Here is a 27118-nt window from a genome sequence, read left to right as displayed (position 1 = left end):
GACAGAAAAGATCTCTACTCATGAAATATTCTGGATGGGGCAACAGACAATAAACAAACAAGCGAACAAGAAAACTTAAATGCTGTGATGAAAATAAAGCAAGGCAGTAAGATAAACAGTTGAAGTAAATGAGAGCCAAGTGCCTTTCCAGGCCACTGTTCTACTCCCAATGGTCATTTGCCATCACTGTACATAAAAGAGACTGCAAACTGCCCCCCCGCCTCCAACTCCATGAGAATGTAGTTTGTAGGAGCCTTTGCTTTGACTCTCACTCCAGGGCTGCCATTAATATCCTAAGTTAGAAGAAATATTTCCAAATTCTCTGCCCCAGCCCTAAAATCCTGGTCCCAGTCCCAATCCTAGCCCCATCCATTGGTCAAGAGTTGGCCCCACCCAGTCTGTAGGCCCAGGTCTGCTGTACAAATTGTTCAGGGTAGGAGGCATTTTACACAAATTTCAATTGATCAGTCCAGGATTTGGGGAAAAAAATCCTAGTTGTTTTTAAGATATCACTATAGGTGCATGGAGTTCTCAAAACTCAGCGACTGCACGTTAAGATCTGAGCATTGTGTGTGTGTGTGTGTGTGTGTGTGTGTGTGTGTGTGTCTCATCTAAAAAACTGCAAATAATGAACGCTAGCTAGTGAAATGCATTCTGAAATATTTAGAGGGAAGTGTACTAATGACTGCAACTTACTCTGAAATGCATTAAAAATAAGACAGATTAGTAAGATGGATATAGGGATGGATAATGGATAGATGTATGATAAATATATTAAAATGTTAGTGGCAGAACCCAGGTAGTGGGTATATAGGTATTCACTGTAAAATTCTTACAACTTAGTATATGTTTGAAAGTGTTCATGATAAAATGTCAGAAAAAAAAATCAGAGTTTAACTTTACAAAAAAGTGCACAAGACTGCCTTTAGTTTTCAAACAACTCTCCCCATGAATAATTCCAGTGTTTCTCTACGTTTTATGAAATTGTAATCACTGGTTATATGTCATCATTGTTCTCATGTATTTCTAAAACTTCACGTGTTCAATGTTTAACATTTGCATGTGACGCAAGTACATATGCAGTACGTTAAATTGGGGCTATAGACTTCTCATTGTGTACATTCTAAAAGCACTGCGCAGGGCCCCCCCTTCTACAGGGTGTACTGGGAACAACTAGAAAAGCTGGAGAAAACATTTCTAAAAGGCATTGAAGGAAAGTGAGGAATTGTGGGACCAAGACTGGAGAGGAAAAAAGGCCCAGGATGATGAGCCTGGTGTTGGGGATCTCCTTTCCTTAGAGGTGTCTGCTGATTCTAAGAGAGAGATCTGTTTGGGTTGTGCCAGATTGTGATTCCAAAAGCTGGCCACATTTCCAGTTCTGCACACCTTCCAGAGCCTTGCTACTCCCCTACCAAGAGGTAAGGTCAATTTCCCTTTGAGATTGGGTGGGGTAGGCCTAGGTGACTGCCTTGACAAACAGAATGTGACAGGTGTGACTCCCCAAGCTAGGTTAGGGAAGGCAGTACAGCTCTGCTTGGCTCTGTTGGGATGCTGCTCTTGGGACCTGGCTGCCATGTTGTGAGGTACTATATGTTGTGTGTGTTCTGACCAATAGCTCCAGCTGAGGTTCTAGTCAAACAACCGGCTTCCATTGCCCGACTGTGAGTTACCAAGCCTTCAGATGATTTCAGCTTTCAGCTCTTGTTGCCTTCAATCTTTTGAGTCTTCCAGCTGTTGCCCTGGATATTGTAGAGCAGACAAACCATCACTGTTTTATTCTGTCTAAATTCTCAATCCACATAGTGAGTGGTAAGCATAATAAATAGTTGTTTTTACATTTTGATTTATATCCACTGGGAAGTTTTTGTTTTGTTTTGTTTTTTACAAATTTACATTTATAAATCAGGTCGGAGAATGAAAAGAAACATCTTACTAGGATTCCCACTTTTTCAGCAGCCGGAAGCTTTGGTGAGGCCTACCCTTCCTGTGAGCTTTGGTTTCCCCCTTTGTCTCCCCTCTAGAGTAAGGGGGTAACAAAAGGAAAAAGTAAAGCTCTCAGTGCTGGGTTGGGGCACTGGGACATGAAGCCAAGGTGCATTGCTGTGTGACCTAAAGGCTAGAGACAAAGTGACTGGGGGGCCAAGAAGGCACTCCTACTGACTGGGGACGAAGCTTCTATCTGGGGTAAGGTGGAGCCAGGGGTCTCCAGTTTGCAGTTCTTCCTTGGCAAAATTGTCAAAAGAACTCCATCCTTTCCCCTTTAGCCCAGAGACCACCCAGGAATAGCTCACCACTGTCCAGTGAGAAGGGCCTCCAAAGGCTCCTCCTCCACCCCCACAATCTGCTGGCCACATGCCTCTTGTTAGTCCTCTAGCTCTCACTGAAGTGCAAACCGGCGCCTTGCTCAGGCTCCCCTGCTCACAAAAGGCCCAATTTCAAGTTCAGCTCTGAGTCATCCCTCCTCTGTTACCACAACATCCAAGGCTAAGATCCCTAAATGTCCAAAATGGTTTCAAATCCACTTTGTCACATATTTGCTGTTACCAAACCTCCCTGGTCCTCAATTTGCTCTTCTGTAAAATGGGGTATGTAATTTATCTCATAAGGCTGTCAATGCGGAATAAATGAAATAATGGTCAAGTGCTCAGAACAGTTCTTGTGTCCATGTGCATATAATGTTTTTCAGTATGGTTCTTGATGAGTTGCTTACGTTTTTGTGCCATCTCTCCCCATAATCTTTCTGGAGCCTGGGAGCTTAAGAGGGCTTTCGTTGGTAACTGTGCTAAGGGGCGCGTCTCTTATAAATGTAGCTGGATCTTCTCCAGACAGGGAGTTTTGCTAAGGTGTCTGCATGGCTCTGCTTCTAGCTTGCTTTTGCTTAGGTGGGGCTGCATAAGACAAGCACTCTAAAATGTTCCAACTTTATTTACAACCAGACCCCTGGTTCCCTTCCCACTTCGCCCCTCAGCTTAGCTCTGAATGAGCAGTGACACTCTGCCAAGCCCAGGGCTCGAGGAGACGCGTAGGGTGGGCCCCTCACTTCTTCTGGGCTTGTGCTCTGGCCCGCTGAATCTTGTCGGCTGTGGCCCCGTCTGTGGCTCCCGTGCAGTGGGACAATACAAGGCTCAGCTCTGCCTCATTCCGGCGTTCGATGGCCACATCTGCAGCCTGAGCCACATCCCTGTCATTTGAGCAGGAGGGGAGATGGTGCTGGGCTGACCAAAAACACAAACCATGCCCATCCTTAGTCCACTGGCTCAACCACCCAACACCCACAGGTTCTCAGCTGACGCACCCAACGAGAAGCAAGGCCTTGACTTTCTGCTCAGGACCAACGCGGGAGGCGTACTTCTTGGCCTCATATTTGTTGTGTTGCTTCATGCAGATCTCCACAAAGGGCTTAGAGAGGAAAGGGTGGAAGCAGAAGATAAGGCAGAGCCCTCTTGTCATCTCTCTGAGCAAAAGCCCATTGGATACATTATCCCTGTATGTTTTATATACCTTTTAGTGTCTGTAATTCCCCCACCCCTGCTCTGACACTTCTGCAACAAGTGTGGTCTCAACATTCTTAGGGCAGAAACAACCTAAACCAAAGATCTATTAGAGCCTCAAGACCAACTGTTTCCATGCGTCCCCTCCAGCATGTGCTGCTATCCCCTCACAACAGGCATTTCCTGCCCTTTCAGGGCCTGTTTTCTCTGATGGCTGCCCCACCTACCCACCACACCTCTGAACTGCCTGCCACAGAAAACAAACCCCCTTGATATCTTTCACTGCCTGGCAGATGTGCTTTCCCTGTCCACCCTCCACCTTCCACTCAAATAGGACTTTTCCTTGACGTTTGCAAGCTGACTCGGACCCATTCTCCCATGTACCTGGCCTATGCACGTGTATACACAGGGAGCACCTACTAACTACTGTATTTTGCTGTGTATAATGTGCACTTTTTTGCCCAAATTTTTGAGGGAAATATACGTTGCACATTATACCTGGGTATAATAATCCCATGTATATGCACACAAAATGCAGTGTGTGTTATATATGGCAAATATGGTATTTCGGCCAGCTGAACAGATGGGTCAATAGATCATCACCCTATATCCAGGCCCAGTCCACTCCCCAGGACTACCCTCCCTGGCAAGGGGTGGAAGGAGGGCCCCCACCTCACCAGGTAGCCAATGGGTGATTTCTTGCTCTTAGAAAACTTCTCTAGCTCCTCCCAGTCTTCCAGATCTGCCAAGGCAGTCAGCTTCAGCCACCAGAGCCTGTGGGAAAGCTGGGCTTGGAGGTGCTGTGTGAGGGGCAGGGACCCCACGACCTACTCATAGCCTGGGCCCTCACCTCTTGTCAGGGATGCGAAAGTCACGTGCCAGCTGCTCTGCGCGCTTGTTGTGGCCACCGAGAATGAGGGTGGTGACTGTGTCATGTAGAGACAAGTCTAGGAACTGACCCCCTAGCTCATCTTCTAGGCGTCGCTGTAGCCGTAGGAGCCGCATTTGATCCTCTGTGGCCTGAGGGCAGGAATAAAGCAGGGTGGGGATTAGAGGGACAAGGTGGGAAGACTGCGAGAGGAAACAAGGAGGCTTTTAGGAAGGATTAGGCCAAACCTTGGCTGCAAACTCATTCTTGGCCTTGTAGAAGGCATCGGCTGCTGTCTGCAGAGCTGCAACTCGCCCCTCAATACGCTGTAAGGACAAAAAGGGAAACCTGAGCTTACAGGTTAAGGAACCTCAGCCCTCCCTACCCAGGTTACAGTTTTCTCCCTGATCCCTGTGCCAAAGGGTCACCAGGACCAGCCTTACCCATTGGGTGAACCACTCTGGTGTCCCTAGTGGGAAGGCTAGCTCCTTTGGGACAACCCTCATCCTGGCCTCATGTCTTCTCGGACTCTCTCTCTCAACAGTGAGGACCAGATGGCGTGTATACCAAATATGAGGCCTAGATACCTGGTAAAGGAACCAGATCAACAGCCCAGCCCACAGGCCCCACCCGCTGTGTGGGCCTCAGACCTCCTCTGCGTAGCTGGCTCGGATATGGAAGCTGCCCAGCTCCTGGTGGTTGTCGTCCTGATTGTAAAGGTCCTTCAGCGTCTCTAGCTCCTGGTGCTTACAGAACTGGAACCGGGGTAGGCAGACAGTGAGCAAGCACAACTCAGAGGCTCAGGAGGCTCCAGCCCTACCGCTGTCCACTGCACATACCTGTCGGTACAAGCTCAGGGCCATGGGCTGGTTCCGGAGGGTCATGAAAAAATCTCCTAGGTTCAGCTCATTCTTCAGATGCAGCAACACTGTGAACACTACAAGACGATAAGGTGGGGTGAGAATTCCAGCCTGGCCCCTCGTTCAACCCAGGGGCCTTGGCCTTGGCCTCACCCAAACCCTGCTCACCCAAGTCGGTGTCCCCACTCTCGATGGCCTTGCTCAGTGCCAGTTTGCTCCTCTTCATTTTTAGGAGAAGAGGTACCTGCTCCCCAGAGCGTGGTTCATACTCCAGCAGCTGCAGGGTAGGGAGAAAGACACAGAGAGAAGGAGCTGGCCTGGGGGCCTTGAGTACCCACATCAGAGCTTTTGGAAAGGGATGGGCGCCCACACCTTGATGGCCAGCTCCGTGCGGCCACAGCCATAGGCCCGCGCAGCAATGTCAGAGTAAGAGACACCAGGCGTGTCTCCCAGCTTCTGGTTAATGGCCCGAGCAACATCCTCATCAGACACATCCTTCTGTTGTACCTGCACAGGGAAGGGGTGTCATATATACCTGGATCTCACACCTCACCCTACTGGCCCTTGATAAGGATCTGGAAGTTCGGCCGTACACTTCATATTTCCTACACCTTACCAGGCCCCGAAGTCCCTAAATGCTCTTGGACCATGCCCTACATCCTCACCTTGTAGCAGGCCCAGTGAGCCAGGATTCTGCTGACACCCTGCACTTCGGGAAGGCGCAAGTACTCGCATATCTGGATGGCCAGGGGGTAAAGCCTCCGCAACACAAGCCTGGCAGGTGAGGAGGGAAAGGGGTATGGGGGTGAGGTGGGGTAGAGAGAGAGGGCAGAGTGGCCACAGTCTGTAACCTGGGCCTCCCGGATCACAAAGAATTTAGTCAAGAGCAGTAGCCACAAAAGCCCACCAGTGGCTTTAATGTGTGTCCACCTAGACCCCACCTCCCAGCACCCTTAGGCTTGCTGTACCTGTCTAGCAACACCTGGATGGTGAGCTGTTTGTATCTGCATTTTATTTGGTTAAGGATCCAGCTGGTGAATAAGCCCTCTTTGCCAAGGACCTTCAGGTGGCATTTCCAGCTCCTTCCCCTTCCCCCGCTACCCCTGGCTGTAAACAACCTTCTAGCATGCATGGGGATACTGGCTGTAGGTGAGGGGAATTCCGATGTGATAGTCCCGAATGGCATTGAGCACACGCAGGTCCTGACACATGCGCACGAAACTGTCGGGTGGAAACCTGTCGAGGAAACACTTTCCAAAGGAGGCAGCCTGAGAAGAGCGAAAGGGCAATAAAGGAGAGGTTCTCCCCGCTGCCAGCCCACCCTTGCCAATGCCCCTCCCTCTAGCCCTGTAGCCCAAGCCAACCCTAAGCAGACTCTTCTGCATGTCTGGCCGGTGCTCGTGTCCTGCAGCCTCAATGCACTGCTGCACAGCCTGGGTCAACTGCCCCAGCTCCTGGATCTCCCGCAGGTACTCATCTGCCTTCTGGCTCTCTTTCTAGGGGAAAGATGCCAGGGACACAGCATCATGATGGAGAACACTGCCACATCTGGCCCCCAGTCCCTCTGGCATGTGGTTCAAATGCGCTGAAGAGGCTGGAGCCCAAACCACCTCAGCCAACTCAGTCCTCCTGAGGTGCTCACATACTCCCCAGTATTAGTCCACGACTGCCTGTGAGAGCCCCTGAGACCTCTTTAGAGTAGCCCTGACTTGTGCCTGGGCTGGGCATAGTGAGTGTTCCCTGTCCCTCCCCATCACCACAGGGAGGACACCATGTGACTTTAGTCCACCTGAGCTGGCCCTCTCTAGCCCAGCCTAGTGTCCTGCCTGGACCTCTCTCTTCACAGGTGGCATCTAGCTGTGTCCACCCACGCCCAGGCAGAGGCAGGTGGCTGGGCCAATCAAGGGAAAGGGAAGGAGAACATCTTGGGGCCTGGGGAGAAGCCCAGGGCTTTACCTCATACTCCTTCTGGGCCTCTAACAGCAGCGCTCCAGGAGCCATCGAGGCAATTTTGAAGATCTCCTCGCTGGCCACTGGGGAAGGGAGATGGTGAGTAGAGGGTGGGGGAGGGGGATCCTCAGCTCTGCTTCAACGCCTTGATCCTGCTTTGGGGCACTGGCCCACATAGCAGCTGTGGTGCTGAGGTGCCCCCGCGCTGGGTCACATGGTGCCCCTGTGAGGGCCTTACCTGGAACCTCATGCAGGAATTCATGGGTGCTGCGGGAGAAGATGCGAACCCCATCCAGCTCAGGTACCAGATAGGAGTCCTCATCCAGCACAAACCTGAGCTTGGTCAAGGTTCCTAAGAACACCCAGAGATGGGACAGCGCAGGTGACCCCCCTCTCCCCTCTCCTCTACCACCCCCACAGGTAGCGCTTCAAGGATACTGGATGCTTTCAGGTGCATCACCCACCACCATTAGCCGCCTCTCCCAGGCCACCACAACAGCCCTCTCCTTGCTGCGAGGGCGACTGCACCTGTGGGCAGCACCACACATACATGTTTGAGACAGACACAGGATGCCAGGCCCACAGCCAGGTCTCTCACACCACTGCTTATATCACTTTGCCTCGGGACAGCCCTGTGCATGCTTCCTGCTCCTCATCGCATTCCTCTGACTTGTCTGCTTCCCCTTTTACCCTAAGCTGTCAGCTCCCAGGCGCACCAGGGGCCCACAGCGGGGCAGGGGTTTCCCCCAAGTGTGCACTGGCAGAGGGGATATGATGCAAGCTCCACCCGGCTTGGCCAGTAGACAGGAAGAATCAAGGTATCCCAGGAAACAAGCCTATGTCCACTCCCAGCCCCAGGACAAAACCTTCATCCTCACCAGACCATCTGCTTCGGTGGGGCTCGGATGTTGCAGTTGAACTCACACAGCTTCTCCTAAAAGGATGCAGGGAATGTCGTGGCCCTGTCCCAGTAGTCAGGTTGCAAAGCCCCTTCCCTACGCCAATCAGATCTTCCCTGGACAAGGAACAGTGCCCCTGTGTTATCCCAGGATCAAACCTTGAGTGAAGCTGTCCCCATCCAGATATAGCCTGTGTCTGTGAAGAGTGCCAAGTGTCGGTAGGTAAAAGAGACAGCCATCTGCAGGAAGCTGCTCACTCCTGGGGCCAGGCCAGGGGGCGTCTGGGGCAGGGCCAGGGAGGACACCAGAGACATTAACTTCTCAGTGCCTCCCTATGGCCCCCTCCAACCCCTCCATTTCGCTCCTCTTTCACAGGCCCTCACCACTGCGGAGCAGGCTGCATGGTCCAGGAGGTAAAGATCAGGCCCCACAGCCAGAAGAATGTGTGCCACTCGGTCCTGGCACAGTGCGGTCCAGCACGAGGGTGCACTCTGCAAACCTGTGGTCAGGGAAAAGGACAACCTCAGGGTGACTGGAGTCCAAAGCTTCTGCCTCTGTGGATCCCACAGCCTGGAAGCACACCTATGGGCAACAAATGGTTGTCTAGGGGTGCCAGCACTCACCTGGCACTTCCGGCATTCGGCGGAGTTTGAGGTCACCTACATTGGCACTGAGGGTGAAGCGGTGGGCCCCTGTCAGGATGGCCACTCCAGAACCAAACTCAGTATGGAAGATCCGGGCATCTAGAACGCGGTTCTGGAGCACCTCCTGGGAAAAGGGGCAAGTGGACAGGGGCCTTGAAGAGGCCACAGGGTCCCAGACTCCATCCCTTTTCCCCAGCCTCCTGTGGCCCCTACATTGCCCATGCTGAAGTGTCTTCGGAAGTCACCATGAAGCCCATAAACCAGCACTACACCATCTTCCTGCACACAGAGGAGCTCCTCTTCAGCTGACCAGCCCAGGGACACCACTGGCCCACTCTTCCACTGTAGAAGAGAGGAAGTTCATGAGGCTGTCTTGGGATGCTGAAACCCTGCCCAGCCCCTGGGATAGCCAAGGGCGCTCACCAGCAGACTGGCCAGAGGCATGCCAGAAGCGGAGTAGATCTCGAGTACTGGCCGTGCACTGGCAGCCTTCTCCTTCTGCCAGGGGTTCCTCAGCAGCGCTGCAGTTTGAGAACAGACCTCCTGTCCTAGCTCCCTAGGCCCAGCCCATGTGAAGCAGGCCTCATGAGAACCAGAATTAAAAACATCTCAATGGGGGTGGAAGTGGGGGCACGAGGAAGGGTGTCATATGCCAGCAAGAACCACCCAACAATAAGCAAGGTCCAAGGAATCAAGGACCTTGAGCTCATCTCATGGTCCCAGAGCATACAGTGGCAGAGGATAACTTACCAATGGGCCCCCCATACGGTGCAGCAGCCACCAGGCAGTCCCGGAGTTCCTCCTTTAGGTCCCAGTCCATGCTGTACAGCTCATACTTCCTGCCCACATAGAGAAGAAGAGAGATTAGCCTCCTTGTGCCCATGCATCTGGATGAAGTGAGCTCCAGAGGAACCCTTAAAGCCGCCACTTTCCTCCACGGGAATCTTAAGGAGGCCCCTCCAGGGGTGAGGAGGGAAGGTGATGACTAGAAATAGCCATATGTGTGCTTAGCAGCAGCAGGCAAGGGAATAGAAGCTGTTGGCAAGGAAGGATGTGGTTCTTGGGGCAAGTAAGCAAGGATGGTAGGGGTTCCTGGGACAGGTAGGCTGTGTGGCCAATATCTGAGCACAAACTGAGGTAGCACTAGGGTGGGGTGGCTGGTTTGGACCTATATTAGCAGGAAATAAAACCCTCTGAGAGGGTGTTTCAGGGTACAGGCTTTCTTCTATTTCTGTTTTTTGTATCCTCACCCGAGGACATTTTTTTCATTGCCTTTAGAGACAGGAAGGGAGGGAGAGAAACATCGATGTGAGAGAGAAACATCAGCTGGTTGCCTACTGTATGTGCCCAGACTGGGGATCACACCTGCAACGTAGGTACATGCCCTGATTGGGAACTGAACCTGCAACTCTTTGGTTATAGGAGGACTCTCCAACCAACTGTGCCATACCAGCTAGGGCTCTATTTCTAGTTCTTAACGCTGAATCAGGTTGTGGGCTTTGCACCCAGGGGTTCAGCTCAACACTAATTAAGAAAGAACTCAGTGTCAGAGCTACTGAGTTAGCAGTGCCTGAAAGGAATCCAAGGAAAATTCTTTAATGAGTCCAGTGCTGGGGAGAGTCCTGTGTTAGAGATGTCAATCTGTGAGTGCTTGGCTTATAATAAGTAACAAATCACAAGCTGGCTCAAGATGACTGCAATCTGAGATGTGTGAGGAGAGAGTGTGTGCTACATGAGAAGACAGAGTAAGAGCGGAGAAGGGGACGGAGAAGGAGTAGGCACTATTCCAGGATGCCAAGAAAAAAACGGTGGTTAAGGAGAGTGTTTTGGTAGGTACCATTTCAGGAGCCTTCTCTTTAAAGATCAGAACGATGCCCACCATTACCTTCTTTCTATTTCACATTCTTTTTGGGGTTCTAGTCAAAATAATTTATGGAAAAAAATAGGAAAAGGGGTGAGGTTGCTACTATTTACAAATAATGTGATTGTCTACTTAGAAAATCCAAACCAGTCTATGAAACAATGAATTAAAAGAATTAATTCTTTTTTTTGGGGTGAGCAACAGAATTCAATATTTTTTTATACTAATTCTCTATATACTATAGCAAGAAACAAATAGAAACATAACTTTAAAAAGATCCTAATCATGACAGCAATAAAACTGTAACATACCCCAAAATAAACATAATAACAATTTTTACAAAATCAAATGAAAATTAACTCTAGGATATAGAAGACATGGAGAAATATTACAAAATGATCTATAAATGTACATGAATTCCAACAAAAATTACCCCCAATTTTTGGGGGGAAGGGAAGCACAAACTGCTTCTACAGTTTATCTGAGAGAAAAATCATCTGAAAGAGAAAATATTGGAAGATATTTAAGAACATTTGAAAATATGAGAACATATGCATATCAGATATCAAGTGTACTATATAAGTATAAAACTAAAGTTAATTATAACTGTTGTTTTGGCACAGGGATAAGCAAACAGATCAATGGAATAGAAGAGAATACAGAAAAAGTCCTGGGAATGAGCATATAATAAAGATGGCATTTCAAGTAGGTGCAAATTGATAACTGAAATGAGACAATAGCCCACATAGGAAGAATTACAATAAACAGTATTTCATTATTTAATCACTAAAAAATTTTCCAGACAAAATTCAAAAAAAGTTTTCTAAATTATATTTTATTGATTATGCTATTATAGATGTCCCAATTATTTCCCCTTTACCCCTCTCCACCCAGCACTCCCTACTGCCTCAGGCAATCCCCACACCATTGCTCATGTCCATGGTTCATGTGTATAAGTTCTTTGGCTACTCCATTTCCCATACTGTACTTTACAGCCCCATGGCTATTCTGTAACTACCTATTTGTACTTCTTAATTTCTTCACCTCTTCACCCATTCACCCACACCCCTGGCTCATCTGGCAACCATCAAAATGCTCTCTGTATCCATGTATCTGTCTCTGTCCTTTATGTTTGCTTAGTTTGTTTTTTAGATTCAATTGTTGATAGATATGTTTTACTGCCATTTTATTGTTCATAGTTTCGATTTTTTTTTTCTTAAATAAGTCTCTTAAATATTTCATATAACAATGGTTTGGTGATGATGAACTCCTTCGGTTTTTTCTTGTCTGGGAAGCTCTTTATCTGCCCTTTGATTCTAAATGATAGATTTGCTGGGTAGAGCAACAGTGGCTGTAGGTCCCTGCTTTTTATGACTTTGGGTATTGCTTGCCAATTCGTTCTAGTCTGCAAAGTTTCTTTTGAGAAATCAACTCACAGTCTTATGGAAACTCCCCTGTAGGTAACTAGCTGATTTTCTCTTGCTGCTTTTAAGATTGTCTCTTTATCTTTAACCTCTTGCATTTTAATTATGACGTGTCTTGGAGTGGGCCTCTTTGCATCTGTCTTGTTTCTGATTCTCTGTGCTTCCGGAACTTGCTTGTCTATTTCCTTCACCAGGTTAGGGAAGCTTTCTCTCATTATTTTTTTATACAGATTTCCAATTTCTTGCTCTTTCTCTTCGCCTTCTGGCACCCTTATGATGCGAATGTTGGAATACTTGAAATTGTCCCAGAGGCTGCTTATAGTATCTTTGTTTTTTTGGATTCTTCTTTCTTCTTGTTGTTCTGATTGGTTGGTTTTTCTTCCTTATGTTCTAAATCATTGATTTGATTCTCAGCTTTATCCACTCTACTGTTGTTGCCCTGTAAATTGTTGTTTACTTCAATTAGTGTATCCTTCATTTCTGGCTGGATATTTTTTATGCTGTTGAGGTCCTCACTAAGTTCCTGCAGCATCCTTACAACCAGCGTTCTGAACTCCGCATCTGATAGATTGTGTATCTCCATTGTATTTAGTTCTTTTTCTGGAATTTTGATCTGCTCTTTCATTTGGGCTATGTTTCTTTGTCTCCTCATTTCGGCAGCCTCCCTATGCTTGTTTCTATGTATTAGGTCGAGTTGCTGTGATTCTCTGCCTTAGTAGCATGGCCTAATGTAGTAGGTGTCCTGTAGGGTACAGTGGCACAGCCTCCTCTATCACCAAAACTGGAACCTTGAGGTGTGCCCTTGTGTGGGTTGAAGCTGAGGCTTGATTGCTTTTGGAAGGTCAATACAAGGCATCTACCCAGGCCAGTCAGCTGCAAGAACTGGCTGCAACCACTGACCACCAACCTCTGCATCCATGGAGGATCAGCTGTGCAGGAGCAGGGTAGTGGTGCTCTGACATGGTCTGTAGCTGTCTACTGGGTGCACAAGTTCTAGGGTTTCTGGATGGTGTGGGCCAAAGTCAGCCTCAACCCGTGTTCTCCCCAGTGTCACCCTGCCTGGGCTATAAAGCAATCTGAGATGGCTGCTACTTGTGCTGGTTTTAGAGATTCCCAGGTGAAGCCAAGCTATGAATCTAGGCTAGCTGCTGCTAGTGCCATACGTGGGGACACTTAGCAAGAGGTATGGGGGCTGGGGGCTTACTGAGGCTGGCTATTACTTGTTTGATTGAATTTAGGAAGTTGTGAAGCATGAGACAAGACCAGCCATTCACATGGGAGAGTCATGGTTAACAGTTTGGGTGGGCCCAAAGGTTGGGTGGGATGGTGTCTCAGGGGATCTCCAGGGCAGGACAGTGTTAGCCAGGTTGGTGGAGGTTCAGATACGGCACCTGTCTGCTGACTCTGTGGCTCTGTGGGGGAAGGGCTCAGAAAAGGGACAATGGCCTTTTGACTGCCTTTCTGTCTGGCAAAAAGCTGTCCCCCAGCTCCCACCTTGATGCCAGACACTTCAGTTCCTTCCTATATGTCACTGGTGCCTTTTAAGCTGCTACCCTAGTGCTGGTGCTCAGAGGGAGCAGTCTAAGTAAGTCTGTGTGTAGGTTCTTTAAGAGGAACTTCTTGGGACTCCAGAAGTTTCTTCCACTGGTTTTAATCTCTGCTGGTTTTTGCAGTCAGAAGTTATGGGGGCTTATCTTCCTGGCACTGGAACCCTGGGCTGGGGAGCCTGGTGCAGGACTGGGGCTCTCATTCCCAAGTTATCCCTCCCAAATTTTTATCCACCACATGCGGTTGTGGGACCAGCCCATTCCTGTATCTGTGCTCCTCCTACCAGTCTGGATGGATACGGTTTAATTCCACAGTTGTCAGACTTTGATTCAACTTGATTTTTTTTTATAGTTACAGAAGTAGATTTTATTTTCCTGGTTCACAAAACTACTCTCTTATACTACAAATATTTTTTTTTAATTTTTAAATTGTGTTTATTCTATTACAGTTGCTCAATTTTTCCCCCTTTGCCCTCCTCCACCCATCCCGCCCCCACCCCCTTGTCCCACAGTCAATTCCCACACTGTTGTCCATGTCCACGGGTCATTCATACATGTTCTTTGTCTAGACCCTTCCCTTTCTTTCCACCTCAGCTCAATTTCTGATGTTTCTGAGTAATGGCTGTTCTATATTTTAGTTGTAATCCTGATGTGGTTGTGAGAGGAGGTGAGCTGTGTTTACCTGTGCGGCCATCTTGGCTGGAAGTTCTCAAAGTTTAAATATTAAAAAAAGTAAGACCACATTAGAAAAAATCTTGGATATTTTAACAATCTCACAGTAGAAATATTTTCTAGCATGATATAAAATGCTAAAAATTAAGAACTTCTGTATACATTTACATTAAAAACGGATAAAAACAACACATTTATATTTCCTTCTGTTTGAAAATAGAAACTTTGGTAAGATTTATTAGAATCTAATAACAGTGGTTACTTGTAGGTGAAGGGTGGATTCAGTTGGAAAAGGGCAGGAATAGAAATGAGACTTTGAGTTTTTAAACATCAACAGTTACTTGTTAAAATAATTAACATTTAAAAAATCCACCAAAAAATAAAGCAGGAAGACAAACTATGAAGAGGAAAATATGTTTGTGATATATATACATGAAAAAGAGATACTTTTCTTAAAAATACAAAAGACTTTTTTTAAAAAATGAAAATGAAACTGAAAGATAGCCGAGGACTGTATCATACTACTTCATGTGGAAATATTTTTAAAACTAAACATTAAAATCTTGAGAAAATATAATCTAATATTTTTATAATATGAACTATGCTAAAGTCTTTCAGACAAGACACCAAACCCAGAAATTATCCAGAAAAAGACTGATACATTTTATTACATAAAATAGCCATTCAACTTTAAAATGTGTACAGCCTCTGACTTAGCAGTTTCCTTCCAAGAGTTGAACTTAGAAAACTACTTGCACAAGTGCACAAAGGTATGAATTCACTGCAGCGCTGTTTAAAATAGCCTTTAAAAATCCTGGAAAACTTTTAAAATGTCCATCAAAAGAGGACTGGTTAAATAAAATATGGTGTGCCCATTCTGGGCAATATTCTGTGTATACTGACATGAAATGATCTCTAAGACATATTGTTAAATAAAAAAAGTAAGCTCCAGCTCAGTGTGAACCATGTGAACTCATTTATGTAATAAAAAAAAAAGCACATATTTTTGACAAGCATATTTACATATAATCACATGAATATGTATAAATACATAGAAAACAGCTCAGAAGCCTTCACGCTAAGCAAACTGTGGTTACCTCTGAGGAAGGTCGTGAGTGAGGGAAGGAGGTAGGGGACTTGAATTTGTAGGCTATATACTTTTGCAATATTTGATTTTTAATAACTCTATGTGCATTTCTTTTGATACTTTGTTACTAAAATCATGGATGAAAATTTGATGGCAAGATAGAGATTCACACAGACCTAGCATGCCAGTTGTCAATTCATTGCCGCTCAGTTCCAAATTCATGCTTCAATACGTGGTGTTAAAGGGACAGCATTCCTTTAAACGTTTTTCCTTCAGTGAGTGTGATGTTAAGCTTTCTCAGAAGAGGGCGCTGGAGGGATGCTGCATAATGAAGGGGCTCTCCTGGGCTTCCAACAGGGCTTAGCCAGCAGCCAGGGTGTGAGGACATTGGTTGGTTATCTGTCCCAGCCAGGCAGCAACCCAGAAGTCTTGCCCAAACTGGTGATCACCTTCCCACGGCTCCCTGGACAGACACCACATTCCTGGTCTCCTATCCACATGAGGCTATATTTCCTCTTCATGCCAAGATGCCTGCCCACTTGAGTTTCCACTGAGCCCCTCTGCACAGGCATGTTCCCAGCCACTGGTGGTGGCTCACCTTATGACACTGCATGCTTCGGGCTGCCAGCTTGCACCAGCTGCCCCACTCACCTTGCATGCCCACAGCCCCAGCTACCAGTTGCAGCTCACCTGTGCCCCTCCACTCCTGAACCCAAGTGATTGCTTCCTGCTTTCCCAGGAACTATGGACCAGCTATGCCTGGCAAGCCAGTCAACTCTGCCATCTGGTGGACTGCACTATACAGGCAAGGGCAAAAGTAGGTTTACAGTCATGACTATACAAAATAGTATTATTCTTTATTAATTATTGTATTTTCCATACAAACAACTGTAAACCTACTTTTACCCCACCCTGTATTTTCTCCAATGGGGTCTGAACCCCCACCTAAGGAAGGTACCCCCCTTCCCAAATTTGTTATTCCTTGAGTACTCTTCCTCATCTTAAAGCTACAATGTTATCTTGTATCTTATAATTATTCTTTTATTACAGTTTAAGAATTCTTTATATTTATTAAACTTTCCCAGTTTAAGTCTCCTAACTGGACCCAGACTGATACAGACTTGGCTCTGAGAGTGGTCCCAGGAAACAGAGCCCCAAAGATGGAATTTGAGGATTAGTTTGGTTATGTGCTTAAAGCTTGGGTGCAGTGCTAAGCTCTGCTGCCAGCAGGGAACGGATGTTAGTAACCTGCTGCATGCAGTGACATCACAATTAATCAAGCCTGAAGTTTTCTGTGGTGAAATGCCAAGTCAAATATGTGCTTTGGGAGTGACTTCTGTGCTTGACCGTATGGTAGTAAAATAATGATTATAAAGGCTGTGATATGGGCGGATTATTTTGAGTGTACTCAAACATTTACAAAGAGAAAAAGACAAGCTTGGGTCTGTTAACTTTCAGCTCAAGTCATGGTCTGAGAAGCAGAAAGTGTCTTACAACCGTCTTAAAAGGATCTTGCATTTATTGCAGCCACACAGCTGCTCCTGCCAAAAATCAAAAGCAAAATTTAATTATGTGAGTTGTTAAATTATAACAGTTGAAATCACCAACATGCCATTTCTCATGTGAACTTTAAGGCACTGATCAGGAAAGAAAGGAATTCTGAAAATTGGAAGGGATATATCTGGTTAGACCCAGATGAGAGTCCTAAACACCCAATGCATTATGAGCCTTCCTTACCAGAGTGGCTTGCATTTCTTTATCTGAGACTTACGTTCTTCTGCTTGAAAACCCTGTGATGACCTCAACTGGAGTAGATGTCTTAGAAGCCTCCCACCCCAAGGCTGACCTAAGCTAACACTACTGCTCAGTGACTAATCTGTCAACAGCACAGGCTGATAAATGGCTCCAATATGGTACCATTCCCAGTAGGACCAGCCTGCAAGTTGATTACTGGACATCTTCCATCATGGAGGGGGAAACAATTTGTCCTCACTGGACTATAGATGCAATCTGGATATGGATTTGTCTTCCTTATCTGTAATGCCTTTTTAATTTTATTATTATTATTATTAAATATTTACTGACTTGAGAGAGAGGAGAGACATTGATGTGAGAGAGAAACATTGTTGCTTCGTATGCACACCCTGACCAGGGATTGAACCCACAACCTAGGTATGTACCCTGACTGGGAATCGAACCTGCAATCTTTCAGTCTATGGAATGATGTTCTAACTGAGCCACATGGGCCAGGGCCCTTACTTGTAATGCCTTTGCCAGCACCCACCATCTGTGTACTTACAGATTGCCTTTTGTAATGGTATAACATTCTGCAAAGCACTGTATCTAATCAAAGACCTCATTTCACAAAAAAGAAAGTGCAGGAGTGGGCTCAGGTCCATGGAAACAATCAATCTTACCACATACCCCATCATCCAGAAGTGGCTGGCCTAAATTCACTGACAATTTAGTTACAGAACCAATTGGAGACAGTATCCTAAAAGGATGGGGCTCTATCTTACATGATGCAGCTTATGCATTGCATCAGAGGCTATTATACGGTGTTGCCTCCTCCACAGTCCGAATAGATGGGACCAGCAATTAAGGGGTGGAAGCGAGAGTGGCTCTTCTCATTGTTACACCTAATGACTCTTACAGAAAGTAGCTCTCAGTTCCAGTAACTTTGAGTTCTATTGGTTTGGAGAGTTTAGTCTCTATGGGGAGAATGTTTCCACCAGGGGACACAATGATGGACTTATTGAATTGGAAGATAAGAGTGTCACCTGCCAATTTGGGCTCCTAATGTCACCAAACCAACAGGCCTAAGAAAATGGGGTTAATTTACTAGCTGAAGTGATTATCCCTGATCACCAAGGGGAAATCAAATTGCTGCTACACAATGGAAGCAAGCAGGACTATGTCTGACACCCGGGGGATCCTTTGGGGCACCTCTTAGTACTTCCATACCTAACAGTAAAGGTTGATGAAAAACCTCAGCAACCAATAAGAGCAGAATGGCTGAGGAATGAAGGTTTGGGTCACTCCATTACGTGAAGAACCCAGGGCCATGGAGGGTCTGGCTGAGGGCAAGGGAAATATAGCATGGGCAGTTGAAGGAAGCCATAGATATCAACTGTGATATCATGACTGATCACAGAAATGAAGAGTATAGTCACTTTGCATGTTTTCTTCATGTTTGTTATATGCATGTGTTTATAGGTACAGACTAGCCATTAACTTCTCTCTCCTTTCCACTTTTATTTATACACAAATAATTGGAGGTTAACTTTACAATTTAATTTTTAGGTAACAGAATGAATATTCATAGGGGCTGGAGGAGAAATTAATACAGTGATAGATATAGTAATTGTTAAAGACGATATGTCTTCTCATTATGGGGAAGATTATTTATTTGTAAGAAGGAGGAAATTCAGAAGTGTGTAGAGGGTGCATTTGGAAGCCGAGTAGCCAAAAGGTAGACTGTGCCAGTTTTCAATTTTTTGTTTGCCAACTCCAAATTCACCCTTTAACGCATGCCCCACAGTGAGCTTTCTCAGTAAAGGGCACTGCAGGAGGAGGGGGTTCTCTGGCTGTTTCCAGCGGCAGCAAGGTCAGTCAGCAGTGTGGGTATGAGGACACCTGGTGGAGCTTGGCCACAAACGCGCACCTAGGTCACACAGTCCCTTGAGCGCCTCTCAGCCTTGGCCTAGCCTGGCATCCATCTTCCTGTGGCTCTCTCCACACAGACACTGCATGCCCCAGGTCTCCCCCTCACATTGGTGCTCCCACTCCCTGTGCAAGCCCATGAACCTGGCCACCAGCTATGACTCACATGTGCCTAGGAGGGCTGCCTCCTGCTTCCCCAGTGACTGTCGACCAGCTCTGGCCCAGGCAAACTAGCAAACTTCTCTACCATCCAGTGGCTTCAATTATACCTTTTTCATCAAGGTTGGAACACCAGCTTGGGAAGGGCACTTCCTCTAAGTCTGTCCTCCTTTCTCCTCAGCCCTAGGGGAGGACACAGTTTTATCTTATACTTTGTTATCATAGTTTATGGGTTCTTTACATGAAACTTCACCTCTTTAATCATTATATGGTCTCTGTCTCCTGATGAGACTCCCACTGATGTAACCAGTGTAGTATCCGACAGACCACTTGCTTGTTATAAAGGGGGAAATATGACTTCACAGCGGTGGAGCTGGCTGTTACCATCCTAATGCCCTTGTTAATGTCAACTTCCCTCACAGCGGACAACCCACTATAATGCTAACTCCAGGTGTGATACAGCACAAACACCATGTCATCACCTACAAAACATTTCTACCAAAAATGTTCGACCTGAATTTAATCATGTCTTTAGATGTAACATACAGTTTCAGGAAATACAAGCTATGACAGAGAAAAAAAGTTAAAAGACTTCACAAGGAAGCAATGGGACAAATCCAGAAAGTGACTTGGTCTCTTAAAAAAGTCAATATCCTGAAAACAAAAGGTAGGCATGGGAGTGGGGATAGTAATGTTCAAATTGCAAGGGATTTAATTAAAAGAGGTAAGCAAATGAGTTATTCTTATTTAGGTCTTGATTGGAACAAATCAGCTATAAAAAGACATTTTAAGGACAACTGGATAAGTTTGATATTATATGATATTAAATGCTAATTTTGTTAAGTATGAAATAGTATTGCAGTTTCATTGGAAACTATCATTTTTAAAAAAATTAAAGTAATGCGCACTGAAGTTATATCTGTAATTTACTTTAAAAAATACAGCGGAAAAAGTTATTGATTAAAGATATGTGTGGGTTTGTTTTTAAGGATTTTATTTATTTTTAGAGCGAGGGGAAGGGAAGGAAAAAGAGAGGGAGAGAAACATCAATGTGAAAGAGAATTATCACTCAGCTGCCTCTTGCGCATGCCCCAACTGGGACCGGCCTGCAACCCAGCCATGTGCTCTGACTGGGAATTGAACTGGTGACTCTTTGCCCTGAGGGACGATGCTCAATCAACTGAGCCACACCGGTCATGGCTGGGTTTGCTTTTAAATAGTCCCAGAAAAGTGTGTGTATATTGGTGGAGAGGGATAGGTGAAAAGAGGATGGCAAACTGTGGACACCTGTTGAAGCTCAGTAACGAGTACATGGCTTATCATTAAAGTATGTTTACTATATTTGTATTTGAACTTTTCCTTAATAAGTTTTTTTAAATTTCCAAAATAGTTGAAGCAAATATTATTATATAACAATTTTTAAGCCTAAATGATGGCTATGGACGTTCATTCTACTACCCTATTTTGTTGTATATTCGAAACTTCTCAGAATAAAAGGTTAAATACAATTTCCAAGAAAGGAGGGGGTTCATCTCTATGCAATGCTCCAGGGAGTCGAGCTCAGATGAGGTCTGAGCTATGTCCACTGCAGTAGCAGGATGTCACTGAGAACAGGATGATCAGACCAGAGTGAGTAGTCACTGGGAAGAAAGAAAAAGCAAGCAAGACAGAGGGCAGTTTTCAGACCTTTCAGATGAGGAAGAAAAAGATGGAGCAAGGAGGAGTTTATTTTGTCAATAGGGAAGTTTATTTTTTGTTAAGATGGGGAGATTTGAGCATACTTGAAATCTGGTAGGGAGCACTTGGGGGTAGGAATGGTGGAAAACAACGTAGAGCAGTGGTCCTCAAATTTCCCTGCTGCAAAGAAACACCTGGGTGCTTGTTAAAATACAGATCAAATTCCCAGGACCGACCCCAGAGGCAACAGTAGATTGGGCCTAGGAAGCTGCATGTAGCCAGCATCTCAGGTGATTTTGATGCAAAGGGTCCTAGACAACAGCAGGAGAAACACTGGCTGAGCAAGGGTGTGGGTGGACGGAGCATGGTTTCTGAGAGGGCAGGGAAACATGTGCTCATTTCCTCAGAGGGGTAGGAAAGGCAGCAGGCAGGTTTGGTTGGGGGGCACCAAGGTCTTTCGATGCAACGGCTTTCCAGTTCTCTAGGAAGCACAAGGTAAAGTCAGCTGTTGAAAGGAGGAACCAAGAAGACTTCAATTTTCAATGTTTCCAAAATCTTTTGTTTACAACTAAATGTTTCCTTGTGTCATCTTCTAAAAGGAAGAGCAGAGCCCTGGTGGCGTGGCGAGTGTAGGCTGACCCCACACAGGACTACGAGAGCCCCATTGAGGCTGATGGCCATGGGTTTGTAGTAGACCCAGCCTGCCTGTGTCTGACCCGCATGGCAGTGCTCAGCAGCCTGTGTACAGGCACAGAGATGGTTAGTGGCTGATGTGTTGGGAGGTGGTCCTGTGCCAGTCAGGTGCAACCAAAGGGCAAAGGAACAAAGTTGTAAGGAAAAAGGCAAGAAACTGAAATGACTGATGATGGCTGTATGTACACCCAGTTGGATAGGGAGGGACACTTTTACAGAAAGTTCTGCGTGTGGATACAAAGAAAACAGAGGACTCTAGGAGTGAAGATCCCAGTGAGGTTGAAGGAGAAGAGTGTTAGAAGGTATCAGGGAGGACAGGAGTTTGTGGCCAGAGAGGGGCCAGTCTGAATTCAATGTTTGAAGTAGAGCAGTTCAGGATGAGCACAGGGACAGAGCTGGGGTGGCTGAGGTGGGTATCATGGAACCATGAAGCCAGGTGGTCAGCTAAGTTACCCTGGAAGGTGGCAAGAACTGAGATGCTTAGGAGGCTGTGGGCCAGTCTCCAAACAGTCAGCGAGGGATGCAGACCAGGGGGTTGGCAGCGACACAGGCTAGAGTGGGAAGGAGACAAAGCCCCTGCGGGAGGGACAGGAGTAAGGTCAGGGAGTGAAGAACGTCAAAGCATGGACCATGTCCCCAAGGCTTCGAGGTAAAGGCAGCTTTTCAGGGACTGTGAGGTGACTCAAGCTGTGTCAAGCCATGTCGAGGGTGGCATAGGCAGCAGGTAGTGTGGCCTCTAAGAATAGACTAGGGGAATAGACTCCCTGAGGACAGGCCACACCCTCAACGAGGAAGGCCATTATATCTTTCTCCTCTACTTACAGGTCCGAGAAGTGGAAATCCTCTCAGTGGCAGTAAATGGACCGTGGGTTCCAATGCCAGGAAACCACCAGCTCTGGTGGGCTCAATTCCAGCCCCCTCCAGGAAAGAGTAAAGAAATTCCTGTGTGGTGCCGCTAAACTGCTAGGAAAGCACGGCCCACTATGGTGTGAGAAGAGTCCTTGTGTGAGAATAGATGACCCCCAGCCTGTTCAGGCTGGGCTACCAGACCACTGGGGGTGAAGAAGCACATCACATCTAGCCTTGGGGAGAAAGCTATTCATTACAAAATATCCAGGCCCTAAAGAGAATCCACCGTCACCCCTGAAATCCCTTGACTCCAATCTGCCTCAAAAACAACTACTACTAAAGACCTCCCACATGCTGCTGCCAGACGTGTGAAATGGTTCGGCTACCATGGAAAACAGTATGATGATTCCTCAAAACATTAAACGCAGAATTACTATAGGATCTCCTATTCCATTTCTGGGTATATATCCAATACAATGAAAACGGGGTCTCGAAGAGGTATTTGCATGCCACTGTTCATAGCAGCATTATTCACAACAGCCATGAGGTAAAAGTAACTCAAGTGTCCATTTACTGATGAATAGAGAAGACAAATATGATATATACATACAATGGAGTATTATTCAACCTTAACAAGGAAGGTAATTCTGATACATTCTACAATATGGATGAAACTTGAAGACAACAGTATGCTAAGTGAAATAAGCCAGTCACAAAAAAGCAAATATAGCATGATCGCACTTATATGACCTAACTAGAGCAGTCAAATTCACAGAAACAGAAAACAGCATAATGGTGGTTGCTAGGGCTCAGGGAGGGGAGGCAGGAACGAGGAATTACTATTTAATGGATATATAGCTTCAGTTTTGCAAAGTGAAAAAGTTCTGCATGGTGGTTGCACAACAATATGAAAATACCGAACACTACTGAACTGTACTTCAGAATGAACAAGATAGTAAATTTTATATTGTATGTATTTACCTACAACGTTTAAAATGTTTATATGTGTAAAAAAAACAAAACAACACCACCAAAACCCTCAAACAAATTCCAAAAAGCCTACTAAAATAATCTACTTTAAGAAGAGTTTGAGAAACATATAGGGGTTGACAAAAGTAGGTTTACAGTTGTTCATATGCAAAAATATATAATACATACAGGAATAAACTGTGTCTCATGTACTCACAAGTGTACAGTATATCTCCAGTTTCCCTTCTTTGATTATAAATTATGTTTCTAAAGTACCTGAGACAATCTGTTCAACATCAAGCTTACCCTCTTCCCCCCAAAACTCATTCTTGTTTTCTTATCATCTTAAGCAAAAAACCCAAGTCATCCTCCATACCAGGTACAACCCATCACAATCTCCCTCAATTTTACCTCCTAAATATCTCTCCGACGGGCCCCCTTTTCTCCATCTCCACCTTTACCGCCCTATTTCTCGTCACCATCAGCTTCTCCCTGGTCTATTCCTCCAGCCTCCTTTGTCTCCTGTCTTGCTTGCCCTTTCCTACTTGTTCCCCCATTACCTCCAGAAGGGGCGTAAAATAAACACACAACCACACACACACCTACAAATCCAATCACATCAATCCTTCATTAAGACCCTTTCCTTTAGGCTTCCCACTGTTTTTCAAACAAAGGTGACGCATAAGGCCCTGCAGGTTGTGGCCCCTCAGACAAAGGCATCAACCTCATCTCTTGTCTGCCCCTGTCCCTGTCCCTGTCTGTGGCACTTCAGCCACATTGGCTCTCTTTATTCAGGTATTCAGGTCACTGAGAGTGCCCCGGTCTCTCCTGCCTCAGGACCTTTGTATATACTCTTCTCCACCCCACTCCCTGCACCTATGTTCTTTACCTCCAACTTACCAGTCTGTTATACACTGGCTTAGGACCCTATACCTGTCCTTCACAGTGATTATGGTCAAATGCTGAGTCATTAGTGTTTATCAAGAGTCTCCCCTGCTGGATATAAGTTCTATGAGGGCAAACAAGGTCCATATCTTCTTACTGGTTGATAAACACTAGACCTGGCAAAGGGCTGAGCAAAATTAATTAACAGGATTTACCCCAAATAGGGTTTTGGGGATAAAAATGGCTAAAATTCTGAAGTCCTCTAAGAATTAGTCACCATTCCCTCTCCTTCTCTTCCAAAATTAGTAAATTTTCCAGAACACTACCTCCAATGAAAAAAATCCTGTCTTATAGATACAACTCAAAATGCAGTGTCTGCCACCTGTTTATCATTCATTTACTTTACCTGAACATATATTAAGTCCTGGCACAAGGCTATGCACAAATACAAACGACCCCAAGTAACTGCACTTACAACATTTCCACTCTGGTGGAGGAGCTACAACACGCTATTTTATTTTCTTGTTAAACAAACATATGTGTTAGCACACGTTCTAGAATAAGGCTGGGTTCAAACCCTTACTCCACTACTTACTGTGTAACCTGCTCACCTGACCTCTTTGTGCCTCAGTTTCCTCATCGGTAAGAAGAGTTTAATAATGATATCTACTTTGTGGGGTTGTGAGACTTAAATTGCCACAGATAAAGTTTTACTTAGCAAAGTGTACAGTACATAGAAAGGCATAATATCTATTAGCAAACATAATACATACTCCACAGCAAGGCTTAGACTTCTACTCCTTTACGGCAGTACAGCACACACAGATAAACACAGGCTAGCCACACAAGTTATGTCTATGGTATGTCCTCAACACTTACATTCATTTATTACTTTACTGGTGTTATCAACAAAGCTAACACTTCATTCATATTGTAAAGAGTTCTGTAGTAACAAGGTCATCATTTTTGGTACTCTCCTGTTCAACAAGTCTGTGTAGGCAACATGTATTTTCAAAAGTAACACAAGTTAGTATTTTCAAGTGTATACTGTGTTGTAAACACTAAAATTACAACTGGCATCCCTTCTCCTCAAAAAAAAACCCAGTTAATAGCATTGTTGTTTTCTACTGACTTCACTGATTTTAACTAAACTTCTGCAACTTTTTCCATATTGTAGAGACATATTTATAAGAGATAAGAATTAGAAATAAACAGCAAATGCAATAGAGCTATAAAAATTGCCACAAGGCATTTGTCCCTCTTAAAGGCTGGCATTTTTTGAATAAAAAACTACACAGAAGTTTTTGCCTTGGCTGGTGTGGCTCAGTGGGTTGAGCACCAGCCTGCAAACCAAAGGGTCACTGGTTAAGATTCCCAGTCAGGGCACATGTGTGGGTTGTGGGCCAGGTCCCCAGTGAGGGGCACACGAAGGGCAACCACACATTGATGCTTCTCTCCCTCTTTTTCTCCCTCCGTTCCCCTCTCTCTAAAAATAAATAAAATCTTTATAAAAAAACTACACATAAGCTTTAATACATGAATAACAACGGTATACAGTTTCACTAGCACAAACTACTGTCTTCTATTGAAAGACGACCCTAAGGAAGTGTCTTTGTGATCTTTAGTAGCAATCAGTAAAGTGTTTTTTAAAAACTTTATTGGGCAACTACTTACTACATAGCAGGCACTGTTCTAAATATGCGTTGGAGATAAAGAGATTCAAGAAAAATGCTCTCAGCCCTTAGGAAACTTGGTTTAGCAGAAGAAACCAACATTGCCATACTGTGCCATACATAATAGGCCCTGGCACTGGGGCCAAAGGAAAGTCAGCTGTCTCTGTTAGGTTAGATCAGAGAAGATATCAGAAAAGACCCTTAAACTAAGTCCTGAAGGATGAGCAAGAATTCTCCAGAGAAATAAATAAAGAAGGAAATGGCAGTGCCCACAGAAGGAACTGCAAGCTGGTGCAAACACAGGGAGCCATGAAACAGCATGGTATAGTGAGGTCCTGTTCTGGGCAACCAAACACAAAATTTGGATATGAGAGAAGCAAATAAAGTTGGAGAGATAAACAGGAGCCGACTTATAGATCTAACAAGAGTAATTTGCACCAGGGTAAGGATGTAATCGGTTTACACTTTAGAAAGATCTGTAGTTTAGGATTCTACGACTCCCACGAGAGGGAGGGCTGCCCCTAGCGCTGGCGGTGCTCACTCGCGCTGCCCCCAGGATTCACTGACGAGTCGTCCCCTTCTCCCAGCTTTGGTCCCCACAGCTACTCCGCCCGCCAGACGATCCCTCCCCGCACCCTCGGGGCGCCCCTGTGGTCTGACTTCAGCAGCACCTCCCGACAGCAGACTGGGCACTGGCTGTCACCAGTGGGTGGCCTCATTCAACGTGATCTGAGCATCCTTCCGGAGGCCGACAGACCTAGGCTTCGGCGTTGGGCTCGGCCCCTACTGGTGTGACCACCAGTCTTGCCTCAATTTCCTTCTCTGGGGTAGAGGAAGTGCCCGCTCCCTAGCCACACGCAGCTGCTGTACGTTAAGTAGCAGACGCCGGGGGAAAGCTGGCGAGGGGCGGACCACAGCGCCCGGAGTGACGGGGTCGCGCGCTGCCGGCTCCGCCCCGAGACTCCAGCTGGCGGGCAAACCGGGTAAGCCAGGCCGTAGGCGGGAGGGCGGGGCGGCTCACCGGTAAAAGGCAGAGTCCCCGAGCGGGTTCCAGTTCGCCGTGTAGCAGTCCATGACTGGTGCAGGGGGCTTCTGGTTAGCGCTGAAGGGACGCCCACATAGCGCGGGCTCCAGGCCGGCACTTCCGCTTCCGCCCGCCTGGATCACGTGGCGAGGCCCCCGCCACAGCCATCAGCACTGTGGGCAGCTGCACTCGGCCGACGCCGCTCCCCCGCCCACACCCAGGC

At 46.2% G+C, this 27118-nt stretch overlaps 1 protein-coding gene across 1 annotated transcript; it reads right to left on the bottom strand.

Annotated features, from left to right (window-relative positions):
* Positions 1-2918: 2918 nt before the first annotated feature.
* Positions 2919-27010, bottom strand: VPS16 (VPS16 core subunit of CORVET and HOPS complexes). The gene is made up of 24 exons (XM_054573952.1): positions 26893-27010; positions 9463-9551; positions 9136-9233; positions 8926-9054; positions 8692-8836; positions 8452-8567; positions 8227-8349; positions 8048-8103; positions 7608-7697; positions 7408-7502; positions 7176-7252; positions 6584-6715; positions 6360-6487; positions 6188-6223; positions 5885-5993; positions 5592-5726; positions 5388-5496; positions 5199-5296; positions 5010-5114; positions 4608-4685; positions 4342-4511; positions 4169-4265; positions 3296-3399; positions 2919-3181 (listed from the first exon to the last, which is right to left on the bottom strand). Exons 1-24 carry the CDS (start codon positions 26943-26945, stop codon positions 3037-3039), a joined length of 2517 nt encoding a protein of 838 aa, XP_054429927.1. The 5' UTR covers positions 26946-27010; the 3' UTR covers positions 2919-3036.
* Positions 27011-27118: the final 108 nt, after the last annotated feature.

Source organism: Pteronotus mesoamericanus, unplaced genomic scaffold (genome assembly GCF_021234165.1).
Source record: "Pteronotus mesoamericanus isolate MK-2021 breed Mesoamerican mustached bat unplaced genomic scaffold, CSHL_Meso_final contig_25, whole genome shotgun sequence".
NCBI lineage: Eukaryota > Metazoa > Chordata > Mammalia > Chiroptera > Mormoopidae > Pteronotus > Pteronotus mesoamericanus.
The sequence above is the reverse complement of the archived record's forward strand: the minus strand, read 5'-3'. Positions and strand labels throughout refer to the sequence as shown.